This window comes from Neomonachus schauinslandi, unplaced genomic scaffold (assembly GCF_002201575.2).
Source record: "Neomonachus schauinslandi unplaced genomic scaffold, ASM220157v2 HiC_scaffold_313, whole genome shotgun sequence".
Lineage (NCBI taxonomy): Eukaryota > Metazoa > Chordata > Mammalia > Carnivora > Phocidae > Neomonachus > Neomonachus schauinslandi.
The window spans coordinates 192,339-210,121 of NW_025409012.1; the positions used below are offsets into that span (position 1 = coordinate 192,339).

General features: G+C 46.9%; 1 protein-coding gene across 1 annotated transcript in view; it reads left to right on the plus strand.

Moving 5' to 3' along the window:
• Window positions 1-17,783, plus strand: part of LOC123323716 (glutamate receptor ionotropic, kainate 3-like) — a gene marked incomplete at its 3' end in the record, with an annotated part of 151,267 nt that overhangs the window by 114,680 nt on the left and 18,804 nt on the right. The window contains exon 2 of the mRNA XM_044912186.1: window positions 16,229-16,405. Within this exon, the coding sequence (XP_044768121.1) occupies window positions 16,229-16,405 (177 nt within the window). The remainder of the gene's footprint in view (window positions 1-16,228; window positions 16,406-17,783) is intronic.

The following is a 17,783-nucleotide window of genomic DNA, read 5'->3' on the forward strand; positions in this document are numbered from 1 at the left end:
AGGCAGGGAACTTGTTTGCTTAGACCAGCACTGTCTCCCCAGTGCTTAGAATGGCCCTTTACAACGTAGCAGGTATGCAGTGACTGCCAAAGATGGGGCCTTTCTTCCCACCCACTCAGTATCTGGGCCCCGCGCTGGGCCCTGGACAACACATCCCCTGAAGGCCATGCCGTCCAGTCGGGGGACCAACATGGAAGCAGTGACGAAGGTTGAACCAGTCAGTGTGGTGTATGGGGAGGGTCTACCTGGCCACACCTGGGTTGCAGGTGTGAACTGCAGAGAAGTCCCACTCCCTCTGAACCTCCCTTTCCTCCTTAGTAACATAGTGAGAATCTAATATTTAGGGATGTTGACTAAACAGGAGGATGCTCATAAAGCCTTTGGCCCAGGACATGGTGCATGAGAAGGATCGAGTACTTTGTCACCATTAATAAGAGGCATAGGCATAAAGATGTGGGCGTGGCTGAGAAAGCGTCTGATGGGGCTAAACCACACATTGCGGAGAGAGGTTTAGCGGGAGATAAAGTGGGTGCAACGATAGATGGGGCCAGGTTTATGAAGACATTTGAAAATCAGAACAAAAACCGGGGCCCTGAGCCTTGGGCAGGTGGAAGCTACGGAGGGCGTGAGGCAGAGCACCAGCACTATTGAGTTCGGGCTTTGGGGTCCACGGGGCAGATGCAAGGAGGGGCAGATACAAGGATGAGAGAGGGGAGGGGAGGGGAGGGAGACCTGGGGAGGCTGGTGCCCTGGTGTAGGGCTTGAGGTGGCAGGTGGCACCAGACATAGCCATGACAGACCCCAGAGTCATCTGGGGGCCGCAGGGTGAGGAGGGGCTTGGGGTGGGAGGTGAAGACGCCCCTGAAGGACACTGATGCCCTTCCCTGAGATGGGAAGCCCAGCAGAAGAGCAGGATTGGGGAGAAAATGCTATATTAGATTTTAGCGATGTCGGCTTAGTGCTGTCGTGGAGGGCCTGAAGGTACCTCACAGGACAGAGAGCCTTACCCCGACAGAAGACTGCTCGTCATCCACAGCCCAGAGGCTACCAGCCTCTCAGCAAATGTGACATGTGTTTGGGATCAGTGTGGAACACCCCTCTCCTGGGTGAGGACGATAGGCAGCCCACCCTGGCATGAACATGGAAGGGAGCATTTACTTGATCTTTTTTGGCAAACGAGTCCACCGTTTTATTCTCATGGCCTAATTCCCTCTGCTTGGAAATACTTGAAGTTTGTTGTTGCTGTTAATTATAACCTTATAAGGCAATGAAAGAATGAGTGGGAAATGACTGAACCCATAGTGTAGAATGAGAACCGCACACAATTTCCTCAATAGTTAAACATCCATCTAGCACCACGAAGCTACAGACTTAAGCACCCTGTAGGCGATGGTGTTAACCTTTCTCAGATGAGGCTTGGGGAGGAGATTCCAGCTTGGCTCTGAGCTAGATGCTCTATTTTATCACCTGTGAGCTATTTGCCATCTGAGGCTCCTGACTCAAACCAGAGCAGAGCATTAAGTTCTGGATCTGCAGCAGCTGTATGATTTTGGACAAATCGCGGACTTCTCTGAGCATCCATTTCCTCCTCTGAAAAAAACAAAGTGAGAATAAGAGAAGAATCCCTGTCATGGGGTTGTTGTGAGGATTAAGTGAGCTAATGAGTGGAGAAGGCGGAGAACACAGGCTCAGGAGCCGTTAGTGATTCTCCTTCCAGTTAGTACAGCTCCTGAACTGCTTTTCCTCCCCCAGCTAATCCACACCAGATGGTTATGCAGAAACTTCTGTCTCTGCAATTGTTCAAAGTGCGGGGTTTCGTCGATGGTGTCTTTAAACCTTTATTTTTAAAATTCAAGCCCATTTTCTCCAAGACTGCTGACGGTCCATGCAGATTTCAAGTTTGCAACTTTGCTCCCCTTCTCGAAGGCACCTGCTGTCCTGCCTGTTCTAAACTGCCTTGGGCTTTCAGAGTGGCTGTGACCAGAGGGGATGATGCATCTTTCTGGCTTTTGGCAAGAAGTGCCCAGCTTTCTGATCCGGATGCTCCTATCTGCCGTCTCCCGCACCACTTCAAAGCCCCAGATTACATTCTGACTTTGTGTGGTGTCCCCTTCTGCCACTGAAGCAGCAGCCCTCCTTGAAAGCCTCTGTCCACGTGTTACCTCCCTGGGGTGTTGTTGGTCAGTCACATGATGCTTGCTTATACTTATAAGTTTCACAGACATTCAGTTACAGCTGATATTTTACCAAGTGCCTACTCTGTGGCAGGCACTGGAGAGGATGTGAGAAACCAGCTCCCTAGGCTCAAAGAGCTGATGTTCTTGTGGTAGCTGACGATCAACTAGATGACAAATTCTGGAGACCATTTCAACTTGCGTTAAGAGCTTTGGGAAAATAAACAAGGTAGAGGTCCCCTTACCCTTGCGGTGCTGTATAGCAGTGCCTGACACACGGGAGGTGCTCCCTGAGTGTTGGATGAAAGGAAGGGAGGAGTAGCTGAGCGTCTCTATCAGCAGAGTCGGTGGGGAGCAAGGTCACTTGGATTTTCTTTGTGCGAGCCTGGGATTTCTTTGTACAAGCCTAGAGCTTGTGAAAGATGCAAGCAGCCTCATTCGCTAATGATCATAATTAAGCCAGAATCTCTTATTTCAGCCCCTCAGGGAGAGAGGCACAAAGCATGGGGCTGGTGAGTTGGCCCCCTGTGCTTCTCTCCCTGCTGTGTCCCTGCCCGGGTGAGATGTGTGCCCACACCTGCCCAGGTATGCTTGCACACAGCCACATGCTGATGGGCCTGGCAGGGTAGTCGCACCTCGAAGCTCTGTTAAAACAACCAGTCACTAGTGTCCCAGAATCAATCCAGGAAGAAACAAAATGTGTCACACGGGGGCCCTGGTGTTAAGTAGATCCAAAACCTTCAGTGTCATACTTTGTCATGCTTTCTTCATTCTTTCTGTGTGTCTGTGGGGCTCGCAGCTGGGGACCAGGTATGTGGGGCAGACTGAGATGTGAAGGCTCGGGCTCTGGGCCTCAAATAGCTCACACCTCAGAAGGGGGAAAAAAAAGACCACTTTTGCCCAAAGCCCTGTAATGCAGCGATTCCCAAAGTGTGTTTTCAGTGAGATGCTCTGCCAAAAAAGGTTCCCACGGCTGTCAAGTAAGTTTGGGGAATGTTGCTTATGCTACCCCCATCTCCGAGCCTGCACATGAGCAGAATAAATGCCCAGAAAAGTCCTGCAGAGAAGGAATCTACTTGACCTCGCTGAACTTCTGGTTTCCCAAACATACGGGAGACTCTAGCCTCCCCGCACGCGGATGGCAGTTTCCTGATATCACTGAAATAGCAGGGATAAAATTTGCCTTCCAACCAGGCCCGAAGTGCCCATCCTCCACCCAGTGCACACAGTAGCTGTGGTCAGAACCTGGGCAGGGGGAGAGAGAGAGGATGAAAGGAAGTCCAGGCTCTCACGCTGTCCACGCATCCTGGGGCTGTTGCCTGCCCCCCGCCCCACACCTGCCGTGAGCAGGGAGCTATTGGAGGGATCAGAGGGACACCAGGGCAAAGCGGTGCTGTACCATCTACTTCCGGGAGGCCAGAGGAAAGTCACCAGCCAAGAGCGCAGAGGAGGTCAGGGTCTGTGAGCACGAAGTGGACCTGGAATTGCTCTGGCAGCATTTAGGTAGAGTTTGGGGTGGGGTGGGGGGCTATAGGGTAGGTGGGCTGAGGGCAGACAACTTCAGTGGATTCGGACCAATGATGAAGTGTACTGGTATTTTCAGCATCTGCGGGTCCTCTCTTTGAGAGCTCCTACCTGGGAGAGGTGTGCCCAGGAGGCCCAGCAGGGAGAGCTCCTCCCAGAGTCGGGGGCCTGGCACGTGCGTGTGTGCATGTGTGTGTGTGTGAGCTAATGAAAACAGCATGCGCTCTTGCTGCACCCAGCCCCTGTCACTCCACCAGTGCTGTCAGAGAAGAAACAAAACAAAACAGAGAAGTGGAAGTTGATTCTATAATTAGTGCAGTTTCTTCACTGTTCATTCAGGATCTCCAGAGATCAATTAGCTTGCTTTTAAGCTAAAAGGCTTCTGAATAAGTATTTAACCTGCGGAGCAATTGATATTTAAAACAGATGAGGATGGGAGTAATAATGCAGAACGGGCTGCTCCTGTCTCCTCCACTAATTTTCCGGCTTCCGTGCCTCCGGCCCCTCACCTCTGCCCACTCCACATCCGTTGTGGCCATCAGTGGGGCCTCCTGGCCTTCTGAGGGCTGGGCTGTGCGTGGGCAGGCTGGCCCTGAGGGGCTGCTGGAGGCAGGGCTGTTGTTCACATGCTGACACCGTGGAGCAGGTGGCCCGGGGGTGGGGAGATGAGCCCCAGTTAAGGCTGGCCCGCCCCCAGCGTGGGGGAGAGCCGGGTCCTCTCTCTCCTGCCACCAGCCGTGCTGCCAGGCACACGGCGCCTCGCCCTCCAGGCGGGGGGCAGGGGGCTGCAAGCGTGCTTCCTGAGAACACCTCAGCGGAAGCTTCCTCGTCTAGTAAGAGCCAGCCGCTGCGAGGCTGGGGTGGGGGCAGCTTGGAAACTGCAGGAGCCGGTTTCCTCCTGGCTGAGCATCTTTTGGCAGGTGGTCTGAGGATATTTGTGTGCTTTTTGTTTTGTCACTGGCATTAACATCCTGAACTGGAATTAACTTTTTAGAACAAACTGTATGTGTGTGTGTGTGTGTGTGTGTGTGATGTGCATTGATAAATGCATTTATTTAACAAATGGGTCTTGACATCCTCTCTGTGCTAGATAGTGTGTTGGGCACTGCATGAGGGAAAGAGATGCCAGGATGGCTAAGGTGTGTCCCCACCTTCCTGATGACCACAGCCTAATGGGGGAGGGGGGCACCCGATGCATCATAACACGTGTGAGCCTACAGAGGATGAATTCAGAGCTCAGGGAAGATGTCTTAGTCAGGGACCCCAAAAGCAGACCCGACAAGGGTTCTGGTTCTGGGGGTGATCCCAGGCAGGTGGTGCTGGACAGGGAAGCAAGTCAGGGAGGGAGGAAAGGCAGTGAAGGTGTGCCCGCCAGTGGGCTACACTGCAGATGTCTGGGGCTCCACCCCACTGGGCTCTTTGAGGAACTGTAGATCATACCCCAGAATTGTGCCTCCAGGGGGCAAGGAAATGAGTTCACCCATCTACTCCCTTCCTCCTGGGCAGAGGTTCTGCGGAGTTCCTAACTCCCTGGCTCTTGTGGCCTGTGCTGGCCGTGCCTGCACCATTGCCAGAGAATGTTCTAGATACAGAAAGCCCAGGCCATGCAGAGGACGTGTCTAAGGGTGGGCCCTGGGTGAGACTGGGGCATAAGGACAGTGTCTGCGACACAGGCTGAGAAGAGAAGTGCGGGAGCTGGGTTTGGAGGAATGGAAGAGAGGAAGAAGGAAAGCGGATGCAGGTGGAGGAAAAGCATGCTTGAAGGGACAGGCGTGGATGGGCCAGCGAGCACTGCCATGTGGGTGGGGGACGTGTTGTGTAGAGGAGCTGAGGCTGGGGGAGGTCGGGCTGGACCAGGAAGGGTCAGCAGAAGGCTGGTCCTTCTGCAGTGGGCATGGGTGTGTGACAGTGGGCTGCGTCATGGCTCTGCCCCTCTAGGAGGTGGGCCAGCCCCGCCAGTGTCTCAAGGATTCTAGATCTTCATTCCTTCAGCCCTCTGGCAAGGACACTCACTCCTGGCTGCACCCCTCTGCAGCAGCCCCCTTGCCAGCCCTGTCCCCAGCAGCCCTAGGTCCTGCTCCTCTGCCTGATGACAGCCCATTGGTCATCAGGCTCTCTGGGCAGCACTGGAGCCTCCAGCCATCCTCCCGACACGGTCGATTCTGCAATATTTGACTTGCATGTCCCTGAGTCGTACAGACAAAGCTCCACATATCACCAGATCAATTAAAACAACTGCCACCAGGCCCCAGAACTCAAATCAGGAGCCCCTCCCCTGGGGCCCCACGGGATCTGCTGCTTCTCTGGATGCCCCGTCTCTGGGAAGTGCTCCCCAGCTTCCTTGGCACCTCTTACCCGTCTCAAGGGCTTACAGTGGGCCTTAGATGATTTTTGCCATTTAGGCCTCAAAATAGCTCTGTGTTATAAGTGCTGTTAATATCCCCGTTTTTAGAAGATGACACGGAGACACAGAGGAGGGAGGGGACCTGTCCAAAGTCACACAGCTGGGAAGCGCTGGGGTCCACTGAAACCAGCCATCTGGCTATAGCGCCCACACGCCTGACTATACTTCTGTCCTCATCCGGACCCTGTCCCACACCCTGTCCCAGACCCCACGTCCCTTCAGCCCCTCCTTATTGACAAGTCCTCCCCTCCTGCCTGGATCCCACTCGCCCACCCTCCAGTCCTGCCCAGGATGTCTGCCCAGGGCCAGTCTCCCCACTCACCGCTAGCTGCTGCACTCCCTTCACAGCTCAGATCTTGAGCAGGTCAGATGCCTCCTCCTCCATGAAGACCTCCATGGCACTCTTCTGAGTCGCACCAGCTTTCTGACCATTCTTACCACATGGAGAATTTTTAGCCATGTAGTGTTTTTATTTGTGCCCCTCCTATCATGTCCTTTTTCAAGCTGTGAGCTCCTGAAGGGCTGGGAGAATGCCCAGGCGCTGGCTGACTCACGCAGTGACCAGCACAGAGCTGTGTTCCCAGCTGTAGCCAATAAACTGCTTGGGGAATGAATGAATGAATGAACGAACACGAGGGAGACAAACCTACTCCTTGCCCCCTCTCTTTGCCCACGACCTCAGAAAGCCCATCCTTGGGCCTTTTCTGCTAGGCACTGCTTGCCTTCTACAAACTACATATTATGCCCAGCGGGGAAAGCGAGCCAACTTGTCCCCCGACTCCTCCTCCTGCTGAGACAACAGCATACAGAGGCCCAAAAGCAAGTTCAGAGGCACCGTCAGGGTCCGCCAAGGGCTGGCTAAGGTACAGTAGAGAGCAGAGCCTGGTTCTTCCAACCCACAAGCTGCACAGAGCCGCAGGGAGCCTGGCAGGGAGAAGAGAGAACCTAATCAGAACAGACAGGGAGGCGGGCCCGGGAAGAGGCTGTTAGCAACAATCGCGCTGATCAGCGTCTCAATTAATCTCCACCTTGGAAACTTCAAAAAAAGAACAAAGCGGACCAGAAAAGATAGAGCAGACTCAAGCCCCGGAGGACAGACAGTGCCTGGGCCTAGTGCTGGGAACGTGTGTGTCTCCTGGGACTCCGCCGCCAGACAGAGCGGGGAGGCAAGCTCAGGCCCCGCCAAGTCTCCCAGGCTCCCTGCGCTCAGGGCTGAGCTGCTTCAGCCAGGTCCAAATTCAGGAGGACAAAGTTGGACAAGAGAAGGGGAAATCTCAACAGACTCTAGAGCAGCCCTAGAGAGTCATGAGGTCGTGGGCTTAAGCAAAGGGACTCAGCTGTCTACTGTCATCTGCCCTAAGACCTGTGCGTCTGGGTGTCTCTAGGGCCACCTGACCAGAGGGAATATGTGCTGGGGGGAGGGGGTGCCGCCAGGGTCCTTGCCCTTAATGTTGTAGGGATGAGGGCTGGCAGGGCAGCCGTGACCATCCTGCCTCCTGTTTTTTGAGGTCACACACAGGCTGCCAAAGCAGGTTCACCCGGGAGGCAGGGAAATTCCACCATTGGGGCACATTTCCAGAGACAGAAAAAGCAATTTTTAAAATATGGGCATTTAGGGCACCTGGGTGGCTCAGTCGGTTAGGGGTCTGACTCTTCTTGATCTCTGCTCAGACCTAATTCTCAGAATCGTGAGTTCGGGCCCCAGGCTGGGCTCCGCACTGCGCATGGTACCTACTTAAAAAATGGGCATTTTGGGGGCGCCTGGGTGGCTCAGTTGTTAATCGTCTGCCTTCGGCTCGGGTCATGATCCCAGGGTCCTGGGATCAAGCCCCTCATCGGGCTCCCTGTGCCATGGGAAGCCTGCTTCTCCCTCTCCCACTGCCCCTGCTTGTGTTCCCTCTCTTGCTGTGTCTGTTAAATAAATAAAATCTAAAAAAAAAAAAAAAATGGACATTTTTGCTTAGGGTATTCAGAATGTTTCTCAAAACATACAATAGCACATCATCATAGAGGGTGCAAGAAGGAGGTTGGTTCTGGCTGGCACAGCTAATTCAATCCCTCCTTCCCCAACCCCTGGCCCTCAGTTTCTCTCTGTGGATCAGGGGAGGTTTGAGCTAGTGGTTTTTGCGCTGTGCTTGGTGGAACCCTGAGGGCTGCCAGAGCCTTCTCAACGACCATGGTATCAAGTCTTTAAGTGCCCAGATGGTGGAAATAGGCTTGGGCAGTGGTGTGCTAATTAAACACACTTTCCAGGGAAAAAAAGCCCTAATTTGTAGCATCTGCTTATTTCCGTGGTGTAAATACTCTCACCGTGGCTGATTTCAAGCTGCCAGCTCACTTTGAAAATTCCTGAAAATTTCACAATTGGCTCTAAAGAGCTGGCTTTGCTTTCAGAAGGGAATCTACTACATAGTAGTTATAACAGCATCCTGAACCTCCCTGGGCCTCAGTTTTCTCTTATGTGAAATGGGACAATAATACTTTCTACCTAATGGGGTTGTAGAGGTTCTTTGAGTATTCAGTGAAGAGTGTGGAAAACACTCATCATCATCCCTGACACATCAGTTATTTATTATTATTATTATTATTACTAGTTTTACCCAGTGGGTTTCCACTCAAGATTTTGTTTGAAGAAAATGTTCCAGTTCCAGCTGTGTTCCACCCCTGCTTACATCTTCTGGGACCTAACTCTCCCTCCCTCCCTCCCTCCCTCTCTCTCTCTCTCTCTCACACACACACCCCCCACCCCAGTTCCTCCGCATCCCTGGTGTCTCTGCTCCATTTTATTAAAGCAGAAAGCGGTGACAATTATTTTCATAATGAACTGGCTCTTCAAATTAATGCCAATTACACTATGCAATCATGATTAAGATTATGCATTAATCAACGGTGCCAACCTACTTATTAGCCTCTTTAAATAACGATCATGAGGAATGTATGGGAAGGGAGAAAACGGAGAGGAGCCAATTGAGTGGGGGAACTGCCTCTAAGTGGGGTGGGATGCTCTCTCCAGAAGCCAAGACCCAAAGCAGCCTTTCTTCCATGAATCAGTACCCTAGCCCATCAGACCCTGAGCTTCCAAAGCTCCTTGATCTGTACAGGCCTCCAACACAAAAGGGGTCACAAAAGGAAAGGGGTCAAGAGGACCCAGTAGGGAGAAGGTAGAAGAACCCTTGACAGTTTATCAATTGATAAGGTTCAGTGCCCCCTTTCCCTTCCTTCAAAAGCATGAAAAGGTAGAGTGTGATTGATATTTCCCCTAGAGTAATGCCGCCCCCATCTTAGGTCAGGTCTCCCAGATGCAGAGCCTAAGGCAGGGATTGAGATGCATGAAGTTGCTAGAGGGGAAGAGAGTTCTTTAGGAAAGCCCTGTCAGGGAATAAGCAAAACAGGGTAGAGACAGGGAGAGGGTAGGCAAAGATGCCGCTTTGGGTAACATCGTGGAGGTGCTAGGGGGGCTCTGGAGCATGCATGCACCACAGAGTTATCCCCACCCTGAAGCCAGGGGACCACCCTTTTGAGCCCCAGTGTGCATGAATTTTCAGTGGCTGCAGACTGCCCCCAGGGTCGAGGTGAGTGGAGTAACCTTCTGGGCAAGGTGGCTCCCTTCAACTGAGAACAATTCTCTAGAGAAAAGGGCAGCCTATGTATGGAAGATTCAGACCCAGTTCTGCTGCATCCAGAACCCACTCTCTGAACCTCTGTTATACCCAAATATTTGTTGCTGGGGTGTCCCAAGACATTCAAACGTTTGGGGTCACCTGGCCCTTGACATGTTCAAGTAGAATGATGCCCATCCTTGCACCAGGTTTGGGGGTGGGGGGGGCAGCCTCTTCCCGGCAGTATCTCTAAGAATGCTCCTGGGTTTCCAGTTTCTCTGAATCTCTGCTTATTCCAACTTGTCTTCTCTCATCCCACCTCCTGCACCTCTTGTCTTCTTTCTGCCCCAGTTCACCCTGTGCTGGGCACTGCCCGCCTGCCTTCACTTTCCCCAAAGAGCACAAGCTGGTGTCCATTTTCTGTGGCTGACTTTACTCAGCATCAGGTCTCCTGTAAGGAAGGGAGGTGACAGCACCGTGCAGTCTCACTGGAAAGTAAGCACCCAGCACCACTGTGCTAACTCGGCCCCTTCCTGCCGTGGAGGATTTCGTACCGGCCTCATCCACCTTTGGCCATGAGTCATAGTCTCCTCCTTTCTCCCTTTTTGGGTTTCTGTCCTACCTATTGCCTTCCTCTTAAGCCCTTCTCCCATCCTCCTCATTCAAAATTCAACATCAGGTCTTTGTATCCTTTGCACAGCAGGTTAGTACTATCAGAGTCTTATCTTCTCCATCCTGGCCCTATGTGACTTTTCCCTTTAAGATAGAGGCTGCCCTTCCCCTAGAAGAGGGGATGAACTACAGCCCACTGGCCCAATCCAGCCAGCCCCCTGTTTCAGTAAGTAAAGTTTTATTGAAACACAGCTGTACCTGTTTGCATACCTACTGTCTATCGCTTTCACGTTACGATGGAAGAGTTGAGTAAACCCATCTGGTCCACAAAGCAAAAAATATTTACTATCTGATCCTTTACAGAAAGTTTGTTGACCCCTGCCCTAGAACGTAGAAGTTTAAAATTCATTTTGTGCTTCTAAATGGCATTCTTTTAAGAATTACCATGAATTGGGGCGCCTGGGTGGCTCAGTCGTTAAGTGTCTGCCTTCGGCTCAGGTCATGATCCCAGGGTCCTGGGATCGAGCCCCGCATCGGTCTCCCTTCTCCGCAGGAAGCCTGCTTCTCCTTCTCCCACTCCCCCTGCTTGTGTTCCCTCTCTCACTGCTTCTCTCTTTGTCAAATAAACAAATAAAATCTTAAAAAAGAATTGCCATGAATTACTCATCACGTGACATGCGTTTTGTTACATTGTTTTCTTTCTTCCTCGTAATGGTCAACCCTTGGAAGTATGTGCCCCATTTTGCAGATGGAGAAACTGAGTCTCAGAGAGATCGAGTAACTTCCCCCAGTGGAAAGAGCTAGGGTTTGGACTGAGGCATAACCGTCCCCAGAGTCTGAGTTGGGAACCTTTCCGCTTTTGCGTCCAAAAGCTGAGCTCCACACATTGGCAGGTTATTGTCTGCTTATTGTCACCCGAGCGTTCCTGGAGGGCAGAAGCCTGGTGCTAACTTCTCTTGATGGGCTAGAACTCAGTGGCAGGTGGGCGTGTGGCAGAGATCGGTCGGTGTCTGTGGAACTGAATGGCATATCGCCTGGGATGGGATCTCAGTGCCTGAGATGTGTCACCACCCTCGTGAACAATCAGCCCCTCTCCTTTCTGCCCCACCTGCCAAGATACGAGAGGCGGGGAAGGAGTGAAGCCCTAGGAAAGGGCTCCTTGTCCCCTGACCTTTGACCCTCATTTAGGCTGGGGATCTACAATGACTGGACTTCTTCCCAGGCTCCCTTAGATAATTTTTTTCATTTTTACATTTTAAAATAGTAAAAAGAATGTGTTTATTGTAAATAACCTGGAAAAATCAAGATAATACAAGGAGCAAGCTAAAAGTATCCATAAACCCCTTCTATCCAGAGATACTCATTGGTCAAATGTTGGTACAAATCTTAACAGTCTTTTTTCTATAAATATAGATAATGTACTTTTAGTTTGATAAATAGATTTCAAACTGTAATATAATTTTGTTGCTTTGGTGGGGTGGAGAACGAGCATTTTCTATATCATTAAGTATTCCTTAAGAGCATTTTTTTTAAAGCTTTTTTCCATATTACCAACGCTCTTGCTCAGTGTAGAGGACTTCAGGAAAAAGCACTAAGCAAAGCAGTCCATTATCATTTTACTTTCTAGAAAGAACCTCTGTTAACATTTTGGTGTATGCCCTTCTGGTATGTCCTTTTTGATTTTAATTGGAATTGCATTAAATTTATAAATTAATTTGAGGAGAACTGACATCTTTACAATACTGAGCCTTCTCTTCCAGGAGAAAGTTATGTCTCTCCATTTATTCAAGCCTTCTTTTATGTCCTCCAGTAAAGTTTTGTAGTTTCCTTGGTATAAGAATTGCACATTTATTGTAAAGTATTTTATGTTTTCGTTGTTGCCTTTGTGAATATGGTCTTTTTCCTTATAATCACTGTTATAGGAATGCTGTATGTTTTTCTGTATTTGTATGCTGGCTCCTTGATGAGCTGTCTGGATTCTGCTACGTTTCCATCTGATTCTCTTGAGTTGTTAAGAAAATAGTAATAAGCGTCTGCAAATAATATTGCATCTCCTTTCTAATTGCACTACCATGATTTGTTCATTTTGTCTTATTTATACAATGATTTTAAAGAATATTTTATTACAGAGGATGTCTGCCATATCCACTTAGGGAGAATGGTATAATGGAGCCCTGTGTACCCACCATCTGGCCCCAGTGACCAGTAACCCATGACCTTTCCTGCCCTATCCGTACCCACTTCACACCCACCCCTCCCCTATGATTTTGAAGCAAATCCCAGATACCATGTCCTGCCATCCTATACCCTGACTCTTAATGCCTGCAAGTTGTTTTGCCATATGGGTGGCTTTTAATATATCGAATAATCTCCTACTTTGGGACATTAAATTGTTTCTATTTTTTCAATATTATGTCAAGAATATCCTTCTATGTAAATGTGTTTATGTATCTCTAACTTACTCTAAATTTATATCCTTAGAAATGCTAAATCCCAGCATTAAATTAAAATCCCTAGAATTACTGGATCATATGGTATTTTGATCATTTATTTTCCTTTAAACACATACACACCATCACAGGATGGCTTTTCTGATTAGAAATATAACACATGTTCACTGCAGAACTTTTGGAAAATACGGAAAAACACAAAGAAGGAAATTAAAGTCACCCATAATCCTGCCACTCAGAGAGAAGCCCTCTTGACATTTTGAGATGCATTCTTCTCCTCTTGTTTTATGCGTGCGCCCAGCATGTGTATGTACCCCCACACAGACTCACATGTGTACACACTACGTGTTACAGATTGTGAACCTGCTGGAGGACGGGTGGGGGGCAGATTGATTTGTTCACTTTTTAAAATACTCACTTGGAAAAAAAATTTTTTTCAAAATGGTGCAAACAACCCAAATACCCATTAACTTGGTGATGAATGGGTAAATAAAATGTGGTACATTGGTAGAAAGTATTATTATTTATCAGTAAAAAGGAATGAAGCACTGCTATGTGCTACAACATGGACAAGGCTCAAAAATATGCTAAGCGAAGGGAGCCAAATGCAGAAGACCACCTACTGCATGATTCCGTTTATATGAAATGTCCAGAAAAGATAAATCTCTAGAGACAGAAAGTAAATTAGTAGTTGCCTGGGGCTGGGGCTGCAAACAGTGATTGACTGTAAACAGGCTCATGGGATCTCACTGAGGTGATGGGAATGTTCAGAATTGTGATGATGCTCACACAATTCCATAAATTGACCCCCAAATCACTGTACACTTAAGATGCATTTTGTGGAATTTCTTAATGTAAATAATACTTCTATGAAGTTGGTTTTTTAAAAGAGTAAAGAAAGTAAACATAAAGCTTCATTTGGAAAATAAAGAAAAGTGCAAAGAACAAAATAAATCTACCACATAGGACCGTTCGCTTATGCTGTTTTGAAACACCTCCTATTTTTCCGTCAATATTAAAGATTCCTCCTTATCTTCCTTCTGTTCTCCCTCTTCTAACGTGGAATCGCACTGCAACTCCAACTTTATAACCTTTGCTTTTCACTTAAAAATATGTCTTGGGTATTTCCCAAATCATTAAATTTTTGCTACTGCATGGAAATATATAGGTTATTACAGTTTATTGACTCTTTCTCTGGTGTTGGACATCCCTAGATCCTCTTCCCCATACATGACTGGTATGTCCACCATTGCTGTCAGAGTCAATTCCCAGAAACTGAAGTATTGAGTCAAGGAGAAGTATTGAGTCAAAGACCTAAGCATTTTTAAGGCTTTGGTATTTTCTGATGGCCACCAGGAAGGCGAGGTATACCAGTTGCCACTTCCACCAACAGTTAAGCAAGTGTCTGTTTCCAAACGCCCTTAGCATGCATTGGTGGTATAGTGGTGAGCATAGCTGCCTTCCAAACGCCCTCAGCAAAGCTGAGTGTTATAAGTTATTTTATGTTTGCCAATGGGATGGGCAAGATGTGGTAAATCTCTGTTGGTTGAAATGGAGTTTATTTGATTTTTAGTGAAGACACACATTTCTTCATATGTTAATAACTCCTTTGTATTATTTTTTTCTTTAGTGACATGCCCATGCTTGCCCTTTGCACATTTTTCTTTTGGAATATTTGTCTTTTTTGTAGACTTCTAAGTGTTTATTTTTATAAAATAAGAACATCAACTTTTATACTGCCAAATATATTACAAATATTTTTCCAAGTTTGATGTTTGCCATTTAATTGTTCATGGTAGTTTTGATATATTATTTCTTGATATAATTTCTGTGGAGTTATCAGCATCTCTCCTATGGTTTCTGACTTTATTATAATGCCTGGAGAGACCTCCGCCACCTCAATATTGTGTAATATTCACCTACATCTTCTTTTTTGGTACTTTTATACTGTTTTCTTTCTTCCTTCCTTCCCTTACTTTCTTGCTATTTAATCTTTAATACATTTGGAACTTACTTTGATATATGGCTAAAGATGGGAATCTAACTTAAATTTTTTCCAAATGATTGAATAATTGTCTCAGCACAATTAATGAATAATTTATATTTTACCTACTGATTGGAAACAGCCACCTTTGTTATGTCTTAAATACTTATCTTTACTTGAATCTCTTTCTGGGGGCTTTTTATCTCATCCCATTTATCTGTCTGTATTTTCATATGCCATTAGGACATGTTTTTAATTATTTTGGCTTTTATGATACGTTTTAAATCCGGCAATGCAGATCACCTGTCATCTCTTTAGGCTGCTATCTCCTGGTTAGTCTTCCTGATGCATTTTAGAGTCATCTTGTCCAGTAAAAGAAAAACCCTTCTGTGATTCTGATTGGAATTGCATTAAACTGAAAAACTAATTTGGAATAAACTGACACCTCTATTCTTGAGCCTAACTGTCGTGGAACATGCCATGTCTCCTTATTGTAATCTGCTGTTACATCTCTCCCTTGTAGTGTTTTTGTCATTTTTAATGCTGAAATTGCATACTTCTTATTTGTTTTCTTATTCTTTATGTAATATTTTTGTTGATCATAGAAAGGAGATCTTTTGCCATTAAGTTTTCTTACTGGTTGTTGCTGACATAAAGAAATGGTATCAATTTGTGCTAACTGGTCATTTAATTCAACCCTCCTGCTCCTGCTACTTCTTAACTAGTTTTTGTGCCTGGGGATTAAGGGTTTGCAGGAAAACATTTATATCATTTGCAAGAATTATTTTTTCTTTCCAAGAGGTGTGTCTCTAAATTCTTTTTCTTATTTTGTTGGTTAATGGTGTGGTGTAAATCTTTACCCCCCCTTTATCTCTTCAATGAGAATGTCTCTAGTGTTCACCATTAGTGTGATATTGAAGGCAGATTTGAGCTAAAGATGCTTCAAGGCAGTAACTTTTCTGGTACTAGTTTATTAAGCATTCTTAACAGCAGTAGATATTGGATTTTATCAAATGTCATTCTACATCTTGTGAGTTGATCATATGTTATTTTTTTCCTTTGAACTATTGATGGAATGGAATGGAATGGAATGATATTCATAGATTTATGTTGAACCACCCTTTCTTTTTATTGAATATAACTGTACCTGGTCATGGTATGTTATCCTTGTAATAGTCTAATAGATTCTACTTCCAGCACTCTATTGAGAATTTTCATAGCAATATTAATAAGTTGGTCATTTTATTTGGCTCTGTTTGTCAGTCTGTGGTGTCAGTCTCTGTTGCTGGCTGAGTGAAATGAACTAGGAGGATCTTCATATTTCTTATGCTCTAGCGCAATTTCCATGCATGGAATTATCTAAGAGAGTATTGAATATTTTGGGGAGAAAAGTCTTGTCCATAAATCCTTCTGAGCCAAGGAACTTTGTTAGCATGCCCTCCCCCTCCCCCAGCACACACGATTTTACCCATCTGTTGCAGGAGGAATCTTTGAGTATGTGGATGGCCCCAACGCCCAGGTCATGAATGCTGAGGAACATGCTTTTCGATTTTCTGCCAACATCATCAACAGGAACAGGACTCTGCTGCCCAACACAACCTTGACCTATGACATCCAGAGGATTCACTTTCATGACAGCTTCGAGGCCACCAAGAAGGGTGAGTATGCAGCCTTGATTGATATCTTCCAGGGGTGGGGACAGAGGGAGCTGCGTTTGCTGTCCAGGGTCCTGAAAATGGGCCCCAGCTCTTGGTGGGCTCGAGGCTTAGAGCCTATGCCGCCTGGTTTGGGGACCTGCCTCATTTCCAGTTCAGTGTAGGCTGTGTCATCCCCCAGGTTGTCCATCAGGAATTTCTAGGCCACTGGCAGGTACCGTGAGGGAATGAAGGGCCATGGGAGGAGGTGGACAATGAGGCCTGAGATGGGGTTGGGGAGGTAGCAATGTAGAGGTCAGCTCATATCCCCAGCACCTTTGAACTGAAGCTGGCACTTTCAAACTTGTTTTTCTTTCATTGAAATCCTACCCAGAGTATCAGTAATTAAAATATGCAACATTTAGTTGCCATAAAAAGACTTACTAAAAAACAATGAAGCTGCTTCTATGGTTAACATAATTTGACCCCAGAGGCTATGGATGACACTTGAAGTTTGACATTAGCCTCAGCATTCAATACATTTCCATATTTTGTTTTAGCTGCACAATAACAGGAAAATTATGTCATAAAAATCAGCTTTAGTAAATCCAGTCAGTTTTCCCCACACCTGGATTTAAAAAAATAAAACAAAACAAACGTTGTGTTACATCCTTCTTTATTAGTGACACATTTACAATAAGCTCCAATGACTGCACAGAAAGGACTGGAGAACTTTATTCCAAAATCCTCAGGGAGAAAAAAAAAGCAACTTGTCAATACCTGAATGAGCTGCCAGTTTCTAGGGTGGCTTATAGCCCGTTTGAGTATACGCATATGCTCTTTTGTTACTGTTTTTAAAAATATAATGCACACACAACACACACATTTAATTGAAATTAACTTAGAGGCTCAGATCATTCTAGAAATAGCTTCCATATATCCCTAGACTTCCATAGAACTCCATTTAAAAATCTCAGGCCTAAGGAATCTCACTCCCAGGGAAGACAAGATCATCTTTCCTATAATTTGCCATCATAGCCCCTTGCTTTTCTTCTTCAAGGCACTTATCACAATTTGTAGTTAAATAATGGTGTGTGTTTGTTGTGTTTCTCCTTTTCTCCAATACTACTGGAAGGAAGATTCTTGTTAACTGATACAACCCTAGCACCTGAAAGACTGGTGTATAGTAACTGCTCATTGAAATAATTATTGAATGAATCAATGAATGAATGATGTGAGAATGGGGCATGGGAGCCTGAGCATCATTGCTCAGGACCCTTATCTGCTGAGCTTAGAGACAGTGTCATTCATGCATTTTGGGTAGACTGAGGCTCATCCAAAAGATCCCCTTGGTCTTTCTAAGGGGTTCCCAGTAGCTAATCAAGGTCTCCTGGGCTCCCAG